This window comes from Triturus cristatus, chromosome 3_1 (genome assembly GCF_964204655.1).
Source record: "Triturus cristatus chromosome 3_1, aTriCri1.1, whole genome shotgun sequence".
Taxonomy (NCBI): domain Eukaryota; kingdom Metazoa; phylum Chordata; class Amphibia; order Caudata; family Salamandridae; genus Triturus; species Triturus cristatus.
The window spans coordinates 1,031,505,874-1,031,521,705 of NC_140583.1; the positions used below are offsets into that span (position 1 = coordinate 1,031,505,874).

Consider the following 15,832-nt stretch of genomic DNA (forward strand, 5'->3'; position numbering starts at 1 on the left):
CCAAACAACTAGAGGCACTCATTTCACAGCATGCACTAAACAAGATTCACATGTTGCTGGAAAAATAAAAATACAGAAACACATCATCTAGAAAAAGGAAAAACTCTTAGGGAATTCAAGCTAAAGTGAAACATGAAATGTAATCATAGGTGCTGCATCACTGTCATGAATTACCTGAATACAGGTTGCAGTAAGGACCCGTTTGAAAGTCTGTTTTGCTGGGTCTAAGAACATGCCCAACATAAAGCCCTGTTCTCCACTCTCTGTAACCATGTCTGGCCCTCAAATGATCATACTAGAAACGACTTGAACGTATTTGTTACAAAGTCATCCTGTGCCCTGGGCACCCCCATTTTTGGCTGGATTGTACTGGTGGCAACTGACTCTGACTGCCCCTGGGCTCTGCCTAACCAGGCTCAGGGCCAGTGCTATGCTGAAAAAACACTTAGAATACAGTGAAAACACCTACATACACCTGGGTACACTATGGGTTAGGGTACCCCTATGATTGGCATGACCTCAACTATATGCCCTATTACATGATAGAGCAAGGGGATAAAAACTACCTTTAAGTCCCTAGTATATAATAGGGAATAACAGTTTAGAAACCAGCAGAGCAGCCCTTTCTGCACTTGCATGTGTGCACTGCTGAGGCCTGAGGACCGTCTGAAAGCAGCCCTGTGTTGCAGGACTGCTTTTAACATGTAAAGTGTACCCAAACTCGACATTGGTGCTTGGGGCTCTTGAAAATTAATAAACAACAATATTTTGGCATATTAGGTACCCCCAGGGCCTCCACTAGGTGTCCGAGTGGTGGGGGGTCATGTACGTATAAGGGGAACCCCTATAAAATAGGTTTTATATGCCTTGGGTTTAGTGAAATTGAACATTTCACTTCCCACATTGTAGTAAAGTGCTTCCTAAAATCGACTTTTGAGCTAGGAGCACTTTGGAGTGAGGATCTGCAATAGTTTTACATATTCAGAACCCCTAAAGTCTTCCCTAGGTGTTCCAGTGGTGGGGGGTCCTGTAGATATAGATTGTGGCCTTAAAAAATATGTTTTATAAGCCCCTTTGCAGATCCCCAGCCACATAGGTTAACATAGCAGGAAGTTATTCAGCCATCCTGGAGGTTGGTTAAGCCTGCTCTTACCTCTCTTTTGAGTTTTCAGCCATATTGAATTTTAGAGAAATAGTGCTTTCTGGGAGACCACTGTGCCACACTTTGGAGGAAATGGTCATGCTCTGGGGTGTTGCCCTGCACCTCATTGGACAGGAGTGCCCTCCTGTGTGACCATAGAGAACACTGAATAACTATCTGAGAGGGGTAGTGCCTCTCAACTCTGCAGATTGAAACTGAGAGAAGAAGAAGGATTGCCAAGCTGGAAACCTGATTTGCACCATCAGGCCTTGCATTCTGACAGACTGCTCCTGCTGCATTATCTGGGACTACAGCCCTTTGGATGTTTCTGCTTCAAGAGGAATAAAGAGTGGGTTCCCTGCAAGCTACAGGTTAGCAGAGCTCACCTACATAAGCCCCACCAAAAGTCCCCTGCCTTGAGTGTATCCAGTGGATTTTTAAGGGTGTTGTCCAGGTGCATTGTGGGAACTGTGGTGCCAATGCTGGAGCAGAGTTTTCTGTTGAAAATCTATTGGGTTTTTAAGCTCCGGTTTGTCTATTTGTCATAATTAAAAATATTAATTAATAATTACTAATTATTTGTTTTGTGTAAATGTTTTAACTAACCAATACGTACTAATGAGAGAAAAACGATACGTGGGAATGCTTTCGTATTGCTTTAATAATGTGCATGTTTATTAAATAAACGTTGCTGTGTGCTGTTTATTTTAAAGCACAAAACGCTTTGGATTAATGCTTTTCTGTGTTGCAAAGGCTAGATAATTACATACACATAAGGGTATTAGTGGGGTTAACACTGTTTAATCACTATGCTGTGGTAACGTTGTTTTTGTCTCTTTTAATTAAGATGGTACGACTTGGCCTAATATAAGATGGCTGCCGTTTGCAGCCTGGGCTCGAGTAATAATTTGTGATGAGAAGGCCTTGCTGAACATGGTCGAGAGTCATCTGACCACAGTCTTCGCCTGGTTAAAATTTTCCGTGAGGACAGCAGCAGTTCTGGGCAAGTCTCCAGACACATTTGAGCAACCTTGGAGGACAAAGGAGCCATAATGAATGAACTGAATGGACTCTGAGATCATAATGTTGATGCAGAGGAAATATGAACATGAGGCGATACTTTCGAAAGTTTAGTTCCGCTTTCCGTCTTTTTATTTTTGTGATTTTTTTCTGAGCGGAGGTTTTCCAAATGTAGCGATGCTACATCCTTTCCTGCTCGCTCTGCTCAGCGGCTCAGCGGATATCTAAAACATTTTATGTTGCTTTCTTTTGTTAGAATTATTATAAATATTGTTAGCCTAGAGAGGGTTTTTGCCACTTCGCCACTTCTTCCCAAATCTGCGTTGGTGAGGATCTATGCTGTGAGGGCGACTGACTCGGGAGACTTCTACTGAGAGACCTGTCCTGACCCATTCTGACATTTAGCTAGAATAGGTAATTATGAGAATGATGATTTACTCTGATTGATTTACTTTGACTAATTTTAGATAAAGTACCATAATTTTTAATTACAGTGTCGGTGGTTATTTCTTGTCAATTATTGAGTACTCTATTTTGATTATTGTTGTATAGATTGTTTAGATTATGACTCAGGACAGTTACAATAACTAGGTCCTATCGACCTCAGTGTAGATGCAGGGTGTTTAGGAGTTTTCTTCCACAGGTTCAGTGATGGTAGGGTATTTGAGCGTATGTTAGTGAAATGGGCCCAAGTGTATGATGAGTGTATGTGCGTGTAACTGTGAAATTACTCTATCCGTGGAAGTAGGGAGATTTTGTACACCCCAATCTGCACCAATTTCCTGGTAGCAGAGGATGGTTATTGATGATTGTCTTGATCTGATTAGATTGCTTGTACATTGGCTTATTGATTATTGATTATTGATTGATGTTGGTATATGTACTAATACGATATGTTGAAGTCGTCATGTTGAGTTATATGTAGTGCTTCTGGAACTTGGGAGCTAGTAGCAGTTCCGTAGTAGGGCAGAGGGAAGTATATACTGCTCTCGGGAAAGACGGGATTGTAGGAAAAACGTGTGACAATTGAAGTTGCGCGTCACATTGTCTGGGTTCGGAATCAGTGACATTTGTTGTATGTTACTATTAGATATATTTCTGGTATAAAAGGAGTGCGTATGATAGCGAAGGTTATCTGTGAAACTCTGGTCTTAAGTCCCAGGGATCCGTAAGGTTCACCGTTAAAGCTTATCGCGGGAGAAGTAATAGGTATTCTCTGAGCTTGTCTGAAGGACTGGGCAGAGGTAAGCTGCTTGGTTAACGTGTGTTATAATTCTGTAGCGGGACAGATTGTTCGCTGTTCTCGGGGAAGCAGGATTCTGTGTGTATGTACTAGATTTTCTTGTATGAATGTGCGTGAATGCTTATACATTTAGTTGATTGTAAAACTCTTTGGATAAGTCCTAGAGGAAGCAGTTAATGAATGTATGTTAGAAGGGCAGAGTAGAGGGATGTACTACTGTGTCAACGGGATTCTTGTGAAATAGATTTTCTTTACTATTCTATGGTTAGCGAAGCAGACAATGGAGATGTTTATATGTTGTAACTAATAGATTTTGTAGAATTTGACACGAAGTCTACTGAGAAATTTTGTAAAGGAGGCGTAGACGAGTGACAGGAGACAGAGCAGAGACTGCAGCGGCTGCTGACGTCATAGAGACCGCGCTCTGATTGGATATTGGATCAGAACAGTGCTCGCGCTAGGATTGGTGCGTTGGTGTGAGCCGCGCAAGGATTGGAAGAGGTATTCTAGTGACGTAGGCGCTCCAGGATTGGTGCGTTAGTGTGAGTCGCGCTGTTATTGGATAAAAATCGTATTGTGCAGTTGTAATACGGAAGGGATTAGAAAGTTTTGGTAAACGTTAAAATGTATTACCAAGAAGAGAAAAAGAAAAAATCTTTGTTTGGAAAGATAAAGCACTGGTTTGACAAAGATAAAGATGTTAAAACAAGAGAGGGTGAATTGTTACCTCCAGCGAAAACACCTGCATCCTTCATGGCTGCGAGATATGGGTATCATACCTGTACATGGTTGGAGAATTGGGTTAGGTATACAAAGGAAGATGGTGTCCTAGCATTTCTGGAACATGGTTCATTTAATCTGGCCGTGTTGAGAAATTTACGGGAAAAGATGTTATGTCTTGACCCAAGACCAAGGCCGACACAGTTTGAGGCTTTAGTGGAATGGGAAGAAGAAGTACATGAGCGAGAAAAGCAGAGGTCTGGAGGAAATTACAGACACATGTTTGGAAGGAGACATGATCGTGAAACTCATAATGATCGAATGAAAAGATGGCAAGATGCTAGTATGTCAGAGGGATTATATCCTATGAGGACTGTTGAAGAAGAAAGAATGGGAGCAGAAAGGGTTCCTGAGGCAGAAATGAGAAGATATGGAGTTAATGAATATGAGGATGAGGTCTTGAATGACATGATTTACAAGAGATCACCTCCATATAGACCAGAACCAGAAGAGAGCACACCAGTTGTTTCTCCGATAAGAGATACATTGCGTATCATTGAGACAGAAAATGTGACACCTGAGTTAAGAAGTGGTAATCCTTTCAGAGAGAGAGAGAATCGATGTGGTGACGAGAATACAAGAGAATTAGCCAGAACTACATCAGAGTTGACTGAAAAGATTAGAGAGCTAACAAAGAATCTGGAAGCTGTTACGGTACCTGTAACCATAGGTCCAGTTATGCCTGTGTTTGATAAGCAGAGGACAGGTGAAAATGGTTTGGTGATTCCATATGTTGGAAATAAGATAACAAGTTTTGCTGGTCCTTCAGGAGATTCAGGAACAAGGACAGAGAATAGTGATCTGAGACAATCCAGACATGACACCTGTAGTGAGGGATTAGAGGTACAGTCTAATTCGAGAATGGATGCTAGTGAAGCTAGTTGTTCAGGGATGCCGATTTTAGAACCGCAAAAGAAAGTGGTTCCAGTGAGAAAAACTACTGAAATTACAGCTGAAGATTTGAATGATTGGATGAAAGTTCTTCAAAAGAGGGATAAAGATTCACAGGCAATTGATGTGGCTAGGTTACGTGTAGAATTAGAAGAGCTTGTTGCAGGGACAGTTCCTACAGAAATTCTGAAAAACCATCATGAAGGTGAGCTGTTGTTTATGTGTAAAAACATCACCTGGAGAGCAAGAAATACACATGACAGATTAAGAGCAGTAGCGAATGAACAGGGAGTTGACATCGATAAAGTGAAAGCTTTGCAGAAGTCTTACAGGATGGACTTCACGGATAAAGACATTGAAAATCTGAATGGTGCTGGTAGAACAGGACAGATTAAAGAAATGGTCACATTATTGCGAAGATGGGGTGATGTAGAAAAGTGGAAGGATAGGTGGTACAAGAAAAGAGAAGAATCAGAGGATAGGACTTATTCAGCATTTCCTGTGAGAGAAAAAGAGAAAGCATCTACTGTTGCTTATCCTATGAGAGAAATACCTGGAGGAGGATATGTACATGTTCCATGGACCAGACAGGATATTTGATCATTTACGAATGATTTCCCTCGACTGAGAGAAAAGCCCGTCGAGTGGTATAGGCAGGTAGACAGGTTTGTGAAATTGTCAAAAGTGCTGTGGATTGATCTGAATAGTCTGTTTGATATAATTGTTCCAGCAGACTTGTGGACTGAGTGTAAAATAGTTGTGAGTTGGCCTACTGAAGAATATCCAAGAGATCAGAGAACAGGAGCACCAGAGGTAATGAGAAAGTATGAACAGGTGATGGTATACCTGAAGAGTAAGGTACCTCCAAAAGAAACAGACTGGGTTAAAATAGATCGAACACAACAGGAAGCAAAAGAATCAGTTCATGCTTTTTACGAGAGGCTGATACTGGCTTTTAAACAATTCAGTGGAGATGAACACCTGGGTGACAAAGATTTGAGTCATTTTGTATACAGATTTGTATATGGCCTGAGACCTGAGATTAGTGAGAGAATTCGTGAACACACAGTGGACTGGCAGAGTAAGAAAATAGATGAGATTCTGAGACATGCGAAATATTTCAGTGATGAAATTGAAGCAAAACAGAGAAAGCTGAAAGAGAAAGCAATGTGGGCACAAGTGAAAGTTGCGGAAAGACAAGAAGCACAGTTGGTGGAACAGGCAAATAGTGCAGGAAATAATGCAGGGAATAGGCCCAGGTATGTGGGGAAAGGAAAGGGGAATCTTGAGGAAGCAAAAAAGAAGTTCCCATGTCACAACTGTGGCCAAATGGGACATTGGAGATCTGAATGTACCAATCCACCATTAGTGAATAATTAAGGTAAAACCTTAAATCAACAGGTGCAGAACGAGGGAAATAATCAACAGCAGCAACAACAGAAAGTTGTGAGACAGCAGAGTCAAGAGCCAAAACCGCCCTTGCCGCAGAATAGAGGGTCACAAAAGTACAATTAGGATTCAGGATTCTACAATGATGAGCAGGTAAACAAACCAAGGCGTTCTAACCAGGTACAACAGTACTTGTTAAAGAATGAAGGGAGTGAGTCTGAAGGTGATTATTGACGGTGCCGAAGAGAGAAGGAAGAGTTAATACTTGGTGCAACTCTAGAAATAGACCAGGCAGGACCATTTGTAGATGGGAAAATAAATGAAGAAAGTGTTACTTTTTTAGTAGACACAGGTGCGACAAGATCGACTGTCAGGTCAACAGATATTAGAAATCTTCCTCTCTCGGATGAAGCAATCCAAGTAGTTGGTGTAGCCAATACACAAATCAGGACACGTCTTACTGAACCAGTAAAAGTACAAATAGGGAAATTTTCAGACATATACAGGTTTATTGTTTGTGACACTAGTCCAGTGAACTTGTTAGGTAGGGACTTGCTATGTAAGATGAATTGTACAATTTTTTGTACACCGGATGGAATAGCTTTTGTAACACCAGATGAGGATGTTTTGTACCGAATGACTCTAGGAAATAGAGAGAGTGAAATGGTTGGTGCATTTGCTGTGTTTAATCCGGAGGATTTGCCTCAAGAGCTGAGAGACACAGTGAAAAGAACAGTTTGGGATTTTACTGGAGAGGATGTGGGATTGATGAATAATGTAGATCCTGTGAAAATTTCAGTGAAAGAGGGAATTACTTATCCTAACATTCCTCAGTACAAAATGACACCAGAAATAATTGAAGGAATAACTCCTATAATTGAGAAAATGATTCAGCAGGGAGTTCTGAGAGAACTACTGAGTAGCCCGTGTAACTCACCGATAATGGGGCTAAAGAAACCTAATGGGAAATTCAGGATTGTACAAGATTTGAGAAAAGTTAACCAAATTGTAGTGGCATGTTGTCCCATTGTGCCAAATCCGTCAGTGATTTTGTATCAGATTCCACATGATGCTGAGTGGTACACAGTGATTGATTTGTGTCATGCTTTCTTTTCAATTCCATTGCATCATGACAGCCAGCCGATTTTTGCATTTAGATTTGGCCAGCGTATTTTAGCATGGTGTCGTATCCCACAGGGGTATACAGAGAGTCCTTCGATATTCAATCAGTTATTGAAAAAATCATTGGAGAGCTTGATTATGCCTGAAAACTCGGTACTAGTGCAGTATATTGATGACCTGCTTGTGGCATCAAAGACACGTGAAGCTTGTGAAGTAGATACCATAGCTTTACTGAATCATCTGGCAGATGGAGGGTTAAAGGTATCTCCAGCCAAATTGCAATTTTGCAAGAAAGAGGTGCATTATCTTGGACACAATATTGAGAAAGGTCTGAGAAGGGTGACTGATGATAGGATCAAAATCATCAGGGAAATGAAGGCCCCAAAGACCCAGAGGGAAGTGAGAATATTCCTGGGTATGGTGGGTTATTGTCGTCAGTGGATAATTAATTTTTCTCTGATAGCAAAGCCACTGATTAAGCTGACAAAAAGTGAGATGACAGACCCATTGGAACTAGATGGAGAACAAATGGCAGCATTTGAGGAGCTGAAAAACAGAATGTGTGAAGCCCCTGCTTTGGGTATGCCAGACTATGAAAAGGAGTTTGAGTTGTACTGCAGTGAGAGAAATGGATGTGCACTTTCAGTGTTAATTCAGAAGCATGGATTACTGAGAAGGCCTATTGCGTACTTCTCATCGACACTTGACCCTGTAGCTGTAGGTTTACCAGGTTGTTTGAAATCTGTGGCTTCAACATGCAGAAGCCTGGAACAAAGTGAAGGAATTATAATGGGGTATCCTGTAAGGGTATTTGTACCTCATAATGTGGCAATTCTTTTGACAAGAAGCAGAACCCAGTACATGTCACATAGTCGGCTGACTAAATATGAGAAAGTCATTCTGGGAGCATCAAATGTGACTCTTGAAAGATGTGTGAATGTGAATCCAGCGACATTGTTGCCGGATGTTGAAAATGTGGGTGTGAAGACAGAAGATGATCACAATTGTTTGGATGTGCTTGATTACTGTACAAAACCGAGACCAGACATAAGGGATCTTCCCTTGCTTGAGAGTGATCATGTGCTGTTTGTGGATGGTTCATGTCTAAGGAATGATGAGGGTGTGCTGTGTGCAGCATATGCAGTGTGCAAGGTTTCAGAGGTTATGGAAGCATCACCATTGAAAGGAGTGAAATCTGCACAAGTTGCTGAATTGGTGGCATTGACAAAAGCTTGCAAAATTGGAGAGAATCTGAGAGTGACTGTGATAACCGATAGTCAGTATGGATTTGGAGTTGTGCATGATTTTGGCCAGCTTTGGCTGCAAAGAGGTTTCTTGACGTTGAGTGGGACTCCAATAAAGAATCCTGAAGTGATTGGGAAATTGCTTGAGGCGATACAGTTGCCTAAAGAATTAGCAGTTGTGAAATGTGCTGCTCATGGACAAGGAGATGATTTTGTGACAGTTGGCAATAGATACGCAAATGACATTGCACAATATTGTGCGAAAAACAACCAGTCAATTAATCGGGAACGAGAAAATGAAATGTCTTTTTGTTCTGTGATGTTTACTAATGTCCTAGAGACGTGGGATGAAGTGAAACAGTTGCAGGATGAGGCAGGAAAGGAAGAAAAGAAAGACTGGATCAAGGCAGGTTGTGCCCCAAGAGAAACAGACCATGTTTGGGTCTATAGAGATGGCAGATCAGTCATGCCGAACTCCATGTTGTCGACAATGGCAAGGATGTATCATGGCCAGGGACATTTGGGAAGGGATGCGATGATCAGGTCTTTTAAACAGACTTGGTATAATGCAAAGTTCAGGACAATTGCAGAGAGCATCTGTCAAAGATGTTTGATTTGTCAGCAATTTAACACTGGGAAAAAGACAGTGGTGAGTCTGGGAACAATAGGCAGAGAAGGTGGTCCTTTCACGAGAATGCAGATTGATTTCATTGAAATGCCCCAAGTGAACAGACTGAGGTATGTTCTAGTGGTAGTCTGCTTGTTTTCAAGATGGGTGGAGGCCTATCCAACTAGGAGAAATGATGGAATAACAGTGGCAAAGTTACTGTTAAGAGAGTTGATTCCTAGGTACGGATTTCCAGTAACGATTGAGTCTGATAGAGGTGGACACTTCTATAATGAACTCATGAGTTTGATTTGTGAAGCATTAAGCATACAGCAGAAGCTACATTGTGCATACAGGCCAGAGGCTTCTGGCGTTGTTGAGCAGATAAATGGTACAATCAAGAACAGGATTGGTAAGATGTGTTTAGCCACTGGAATGAAATGGCCTGATGTCTTGCCTCTAGTGCTAATGACTATTAGATCTACTCCAGATAGGACTACTGGTTTAAGTCCACATGAAATCTTAATGGGACGTGCAATGCGACATGCATATGTACCTGCAAATAAGTTGATGACAATAACTGATGACATGATTTTGGATTACTGTAAAGGCCTGGCTGACGCAGTTCATTCTGTGTTTCACCAGGTTGGAGAAGAAGCTACCACACTTGAGAAGAAGCAAGCTCATGATCTGAGTCCAGGGGACTGGGTGAGGATTAAAGTGCACAGAAGAAGAAATTGCTTGGTTCCAAGGTGGGGAAGGCCGAGAAAAGTCATTCTGACTACGACAACTGCAGTAAAGTGTGCTGGTGTGAAAAACTGGGTAAAAGCGAGTCATACTCTGAGAGTTCCTAACCCAAAAGATGGGACTGGTAAGGAGTATTTTGAAGAGTCAGATTCCAGTGATGATGAAGAAACAGAACCAGTAAAAGAATCAGAGAAGACTTCAAGAGAACCATTGAGAGTCTCAGGAAAAAGATCAGATTCTGTAAGAGAGCCTGAAGTTCCAAAAAGCAGTGAAGGGAAAAGAAAGAAAAGAGCAATTCCACAGAGACTACTCCTGAATCAGAAGAGGAGATTGAAGAACCACTTGAGATTACACCTGAAGAAGCAGGGTCAGAAGAAGATAGAGAGGGACAGATTGCGGAAGACCCCCGAGGAGGTGTAGGGAACATTCCTGATAAGCTAGGTAAAGGGACAAATAGACAGCAAGAAGATTGCGTGTCGGAGACCCGAGGAGGGAAAGAGTTAGGGAAGTCTCTAACAGTGGTGAAAAAGACTGTGGAGCAAAAGAAAGCTGCTGAAGAACAAGAGGCATTTGAAACAGAATCGGATGAAAGTGAGAATGAAAAATCAGAGGGTCGAGTTCTGAGAAAGAGAACTTGGATTGGAGAGAGAAGTAATACAGAAACGAGACCGAAAAAGGTTGTAAGAGGAGATCTTTGGCCTAACAACAGAATAAAGAGGCTGAGATATAGACTGATACGAGCAAGTACCTCGAAAGCTGAACAAGTGAATGAGGTGTCGAGTCAGAATCCAGTAAAAGGTGAAAAGAGAAAAGAGTCAAAAGAACAGGAACCAGAGGGGATCAAGAGAATCAGAAAACCTAACCAGAAGTATAGGTCGCCGGAATGGACGTACGTGGCACTGTCTGAAGGTGAAGAGGCAGAAAGTCAAGGAAATCCAGAGGAGACCGTACGAGAAGTGGTTGAAGAAGATACAGGTGAAATCCTGAAAGTAATCTTGACTGACATTGATGAAAAGTCGGATACTGAGGATATTGTTGGAGATCTAATACAATTTGATGTCGAAGAGGTTGGAGTAAAGAATGATGAGTATCCAAACTGAGTGAACAGAAGAAATCACTTGGAGAAAGTGAAAAGAAGAAAACCTGAAAATTAGTTGTTTGAAGTAACTTAGAGTTCCAGAAACTCAAGTAGTGGAGTAGTAGAGGCTAAGCCAAAAGACACGGTCAAAGTAGTAAAATGGCTAACATAGAGAATAACGAAAGTAGATGTGCCTTCTTAAGAAGATGGTGTAGAATGTGCTGCTGCTGTACTGGATTATTAATGCTATTATGGGGTGTTTTAGCTTTATTAGTTACCTTTAGGGTTACATTAGACACTTTAGGAATACACACTGAGAATGTGACTTTTGCAGAGAAAAGTTCACAAAAAGTAGTTCCGACTAGAATTAGTAATACTTACGTACATAAAGATAGGTCAATTAATGATTTTTCTAGTAATGTTTTTTCAAAGCTGTTATACGAATATGTGAAGACAATGGAAGTTAGGGATTGCTACGTTTGTATGCAATTACCTGCATCCGTTTCAGAGGGTGTTACTTATCACCATTTACCAGCTACGTACGGAATTTCTTGTAGTGTGTTAAGTAGTGTTTTTTATTTGTTAGGGAAAATAGATTATGAGATGTCTAACAAAGATAACATTTTTGGGCAATTGCCAATGAACAAAGAGCTGAATCCAGCTAAAGAAGCTAACATTTTTGGTGAGATTTTTATTGAAAAGGAAGAATTAACATTAGATTACATTTTTAAGAATAATTTAACTTGCAGTTTGAAAGAAGAGGAGAAAGCTTTCCTGAACATGGTAGAGGAAAGGAGATTGAGCATGCATGAAAAGGCAGGGAAATACAAAGTGAGTGAGACAATTTGGGAAATTGAAATGGGAAAAGAATTGAGAAATGGGGCTAGTCCAACTTTAGCTCTAGATGCACCACAGAAGGGTAAGCTGTGCATTACAAGAAGGAAATCTCAATATGATACATATTTTGTTGGGACTAGTGAATGTCATGATACATACTTCATTGCGACAGGATGGGGTTTCAAGGGAGGAGAGGATCCAATTTTCCCAGGAGTGTATTATGTTTGTGGGAACAAGGCTTATTACAGGTTGCCTGACCATTGGTATGGCACGTGTTATGTGGGCCTGGTCTTTCCAAAGATCTTTCATATAGATAGAATAGAAGATGTAGAACATATTAATTTACTAACGCATTTTAAGAGAGAAACTTGGTCTGAAATAGTAGGTGACATTTTTGGAGCTTTAATTCCTGCAGTGGGAATTTCTTTGAATGCTTATGGAATTCGGAAACTGTCAACAGTGGTGGATCGCTTATCGACAAATACCGCTGGAGGGTTTCTTTTGGTGAATATGGAATTGATTGCCGTACGTGCCTTGATATTCTATTAGCCAAGGAGGGTGGAGTTTGTGGAATGCTGAAAGTTCAACATTGTTGCACTTACATTCCAGACGAAAGCAAAGACCTGAAGGTCTATATCAAAAATATTACTGATTTGCATGAAGTATTAGTACCACTTGAAGCTGGGAGTATTTGGACAAAATTAGCTAATAAAATAGTTGCTGTTAAGAGTTTTTATTGCAAAAATAGGTAGTACTATTATAGGTAAAATATTGTTTCCTTTGACTTGTATAATTGTTGCTTTATTGATACTAAGATTGGTGTGTTTGTGTTGTAAAAACAGGGGAGGGAAAAAGAAATTAATTAGAAGAAATAATGAAAAGAGAAATAAAAGGTTGAAAAGAGAACCACAAGAAATAGAATTAGAAGAATTGAGGGAGAGTGTTTACTTGGAAACAAAGAGGGATGATGTAAGGGTGTCTGGTGTGTAGTGTTGTGTAAGGAGAAAAAGACATTTCCAATTTCTCCTAAAATGGGACTAAATTTCACTACATTTTTTTTTGGGGTTGTTTATTTGGTGATAAAATCACCAAAGGGGGGATTGCTGGAGCAGAGTTTTCTGTTGAAAATCTATTGGGTTTTTAAGCTCCGGTTTGTCTATTTGTCATAATTAAAAATATTAATTAATAATTACTAATTATTTGTTTTGTGTAAATGTTTTAACTAACCAATACGTACTAATGAGAGAAAAACGATACGTGGGAATGCTTTCGTATTGCTTTAATAATGTGCATGTTTATTAAATAAACGTTGCTGTGTGCTGTTTATTTTAAAGCACAAAACGCTTTGGATTAATGCTTTTCTGTGTTGCAAAGGCTAGATAATTACATACACATAAGGGTATTAGTGGGGTTAACACTGTTTAATCACTATGCTGTGGTAACGTTGTTTTTGTCTCTTTTAATTAAGATGGTACGACTTGGCCTAATATAAGATGGCTGCCGTTTGCAGCCTGGGCTCGAGTAATAATTTCTGATGAGAAGGCCTTGCTGAACATGGTCGAGAGTCATCTGACCACAGTCTTCGCCTGGTTAAAATTTTCCGTGAGGACAGCAGCAGTTCTGGGCAAGTCTCCAGACACATTTGAGCAACCTTGGAGGACAAAGGAGCCATAATGAATGAACTGAATGGACTCTGAGATCATAATGTTGATGCAGAGGAAATATGAACATGAGGCGATACTTTCGAAAGTTTAGTTCCGCTTTCCGTCTTTTTATTTTTGTGATTTTTTTCTGAGCGGAGGTTTTCCAAATGTAGCGATGCTACATCCTTTCCTGCTCGCTCTGCTCAGCGGCTCAGCGGATATCTAAAACATTTTATGTTGCTTTCTTTTGTTAGAATTATTATAAATATTGTTAGCCTAGAGAGGGTTTTTGCCACTTCGCCACTTCTTCCCAAATCTGCGTTGGTGAGGATCTATGCTGTGAGGGCGACTGACTCGGGAGACTTCTACTGAGAGACCTGTCCTGACCCATTCTGACATTTAGCTAGAATAGGTAATTATGAGAATGATGATTTACTCTGATTGATTTACTTTGACTAATTTTAGATAAAGTACCATAATTTTTAATTACAGTGTCGGTGGTTATTTCTTGTCAATTATTGAGTACTCTATTTTGATTATTGTTGTATAGATTGTTTAGATTATGACTCAGGACAGTTACAATAACTAGGTCCTATCTACCTCAGTGTAGATGCAGGGTGTTTAGGAGTTTTCTTCCACAGGTTCAGTGATGGTAGGGTATTTGAGCGTATGTTAGTGAAATGGGCCCAAGTGTATGATGAGTGTATGTGCGTGTAACTGTGAAATTACTCTATCCGTGGAAGTAGGGAGATTTTGTACACCCCAATCTGCACCACCAACATCTCAAGGACCATCTTGGCGATTCCAGACCCTTGGATTGTGTTTTGGACACTTTGGACCCTCAAATGGAACTTCAGGAAGAAGTTCCATAAGTTTGGTGAACTTTTGTGAAAAAGCTCCAGAGGGTGACCGGACTCTCACAGAAATTCAATCCAGCGAACCCTCACCTAATCCAACCTGCTGGTGGAGGCTGCACGACGTCTGGTGATAAATTCTCCAGAAAAGTTTCTAAGTGTGAAGGTAAAATCTTGAACGGGGCCTCCTGTCTAGCGTATCCGACCAGGGCTCCATCACGATCGGCCTCAAACTTTTACTTTGTCCCAGTCAGATGCTATCAAATTGCCAGAAGTGGCACTATTGGTTTCTAAGCACTAAAAAGTGTTTAATCTTTAAAAATTCATATCCCTGGTTCCCTACAGTGGATTTATTTTAAAGATAAAAATATTTCCTGCTTTTATAAATTGGTATTGGATTTTTATTGTGTGTTGTGTCTGAATTATTTACTGAATTGGTGTTTTTAAAAGCTTTACATACCTGTCTCTGAAGTTAAGCCTGCCTTCACGAAGCCAAGCTCCCAAGAGTTGAGCATGGGAATAATTTTCTGAGACCTTATTGCCAGAGGCAGATGCACATTTGCTACTGGTAGATGCATATTTGCCACTACTAATACCCAACTTTCCAACAGTATCTGAACATAAACAATCACGCCCTACTTAAAGCCATGTTCCCCACTCTCTGTGATCATGTCTGAACCTCAAATGATCATACCAGATACTACATGAATATATCCGAACATAAACATACACAATCATTCCTGGCCTTCCATGATCATACCTCACCCTCCATGACCCAACAGAACCTTCCATCGTCATCAACTCTCCAGGATCACAACCTACCATATAATAAAAATCACACACCCATAATCATAACCACTCCTCTAGAAATCTCGATTCCTTTGTGCCAGGAATTTTGCCTTGAGCAATACTGGATTTTGTTACTAGCACCATTGTGAAATATATCATTTGAAAAACATATTTAAAGGAAAATGGCTTACTTTTTATGGTTTCCGCAAAGTGTTTAATGAACTGGCGAAGTGTGGAGTCTCCGATGAGAAACACCTTTTTTCCTTGTAGGCAGGTTTTCAGTTGTTCTGCAGAATCAAATGATGTCATTGCACAGGAAACTGGGTTCCAAGTGTTCTTAAAGAAGTAGCCACCCGGAAAGGGGGGTATTGTACCAATCTTGCATTTTTCTTTCACCTTTTGAGCTGGTCCTGGAAAAGTAAAGAGTTCACTATGGCATGCGTTGTG

The 15,832-nt window shown here is 40.5% G+C and overlaps 1 protein-coding gene across 3 annotated transcripts in view; it reads right to left on the bottom strand.

Annotated features, from left to right (window-relative positions):
* The window catches only part of LOC146861445 (NXPE family member 2-like), a 474,101-nt gene that overhangs the window by 13,713 nt on the left and 444,556 nt on the right, over positions 1-15,832 (bottom strand). For all 3 annotated transcript variants that reach the window (XM_085645739.1, XM_085645738.1, XM_085645740.1), the window contains one exon: positions 15,577-15,795. In XM_085645739.1, coding sequence (XP_085501865.1) covers positions 15,577-15,795 — 219 coding nt within the window. The remainder of the gene's footprint in view (positions 1-15,576; positions 15,796-15,832) is intronic.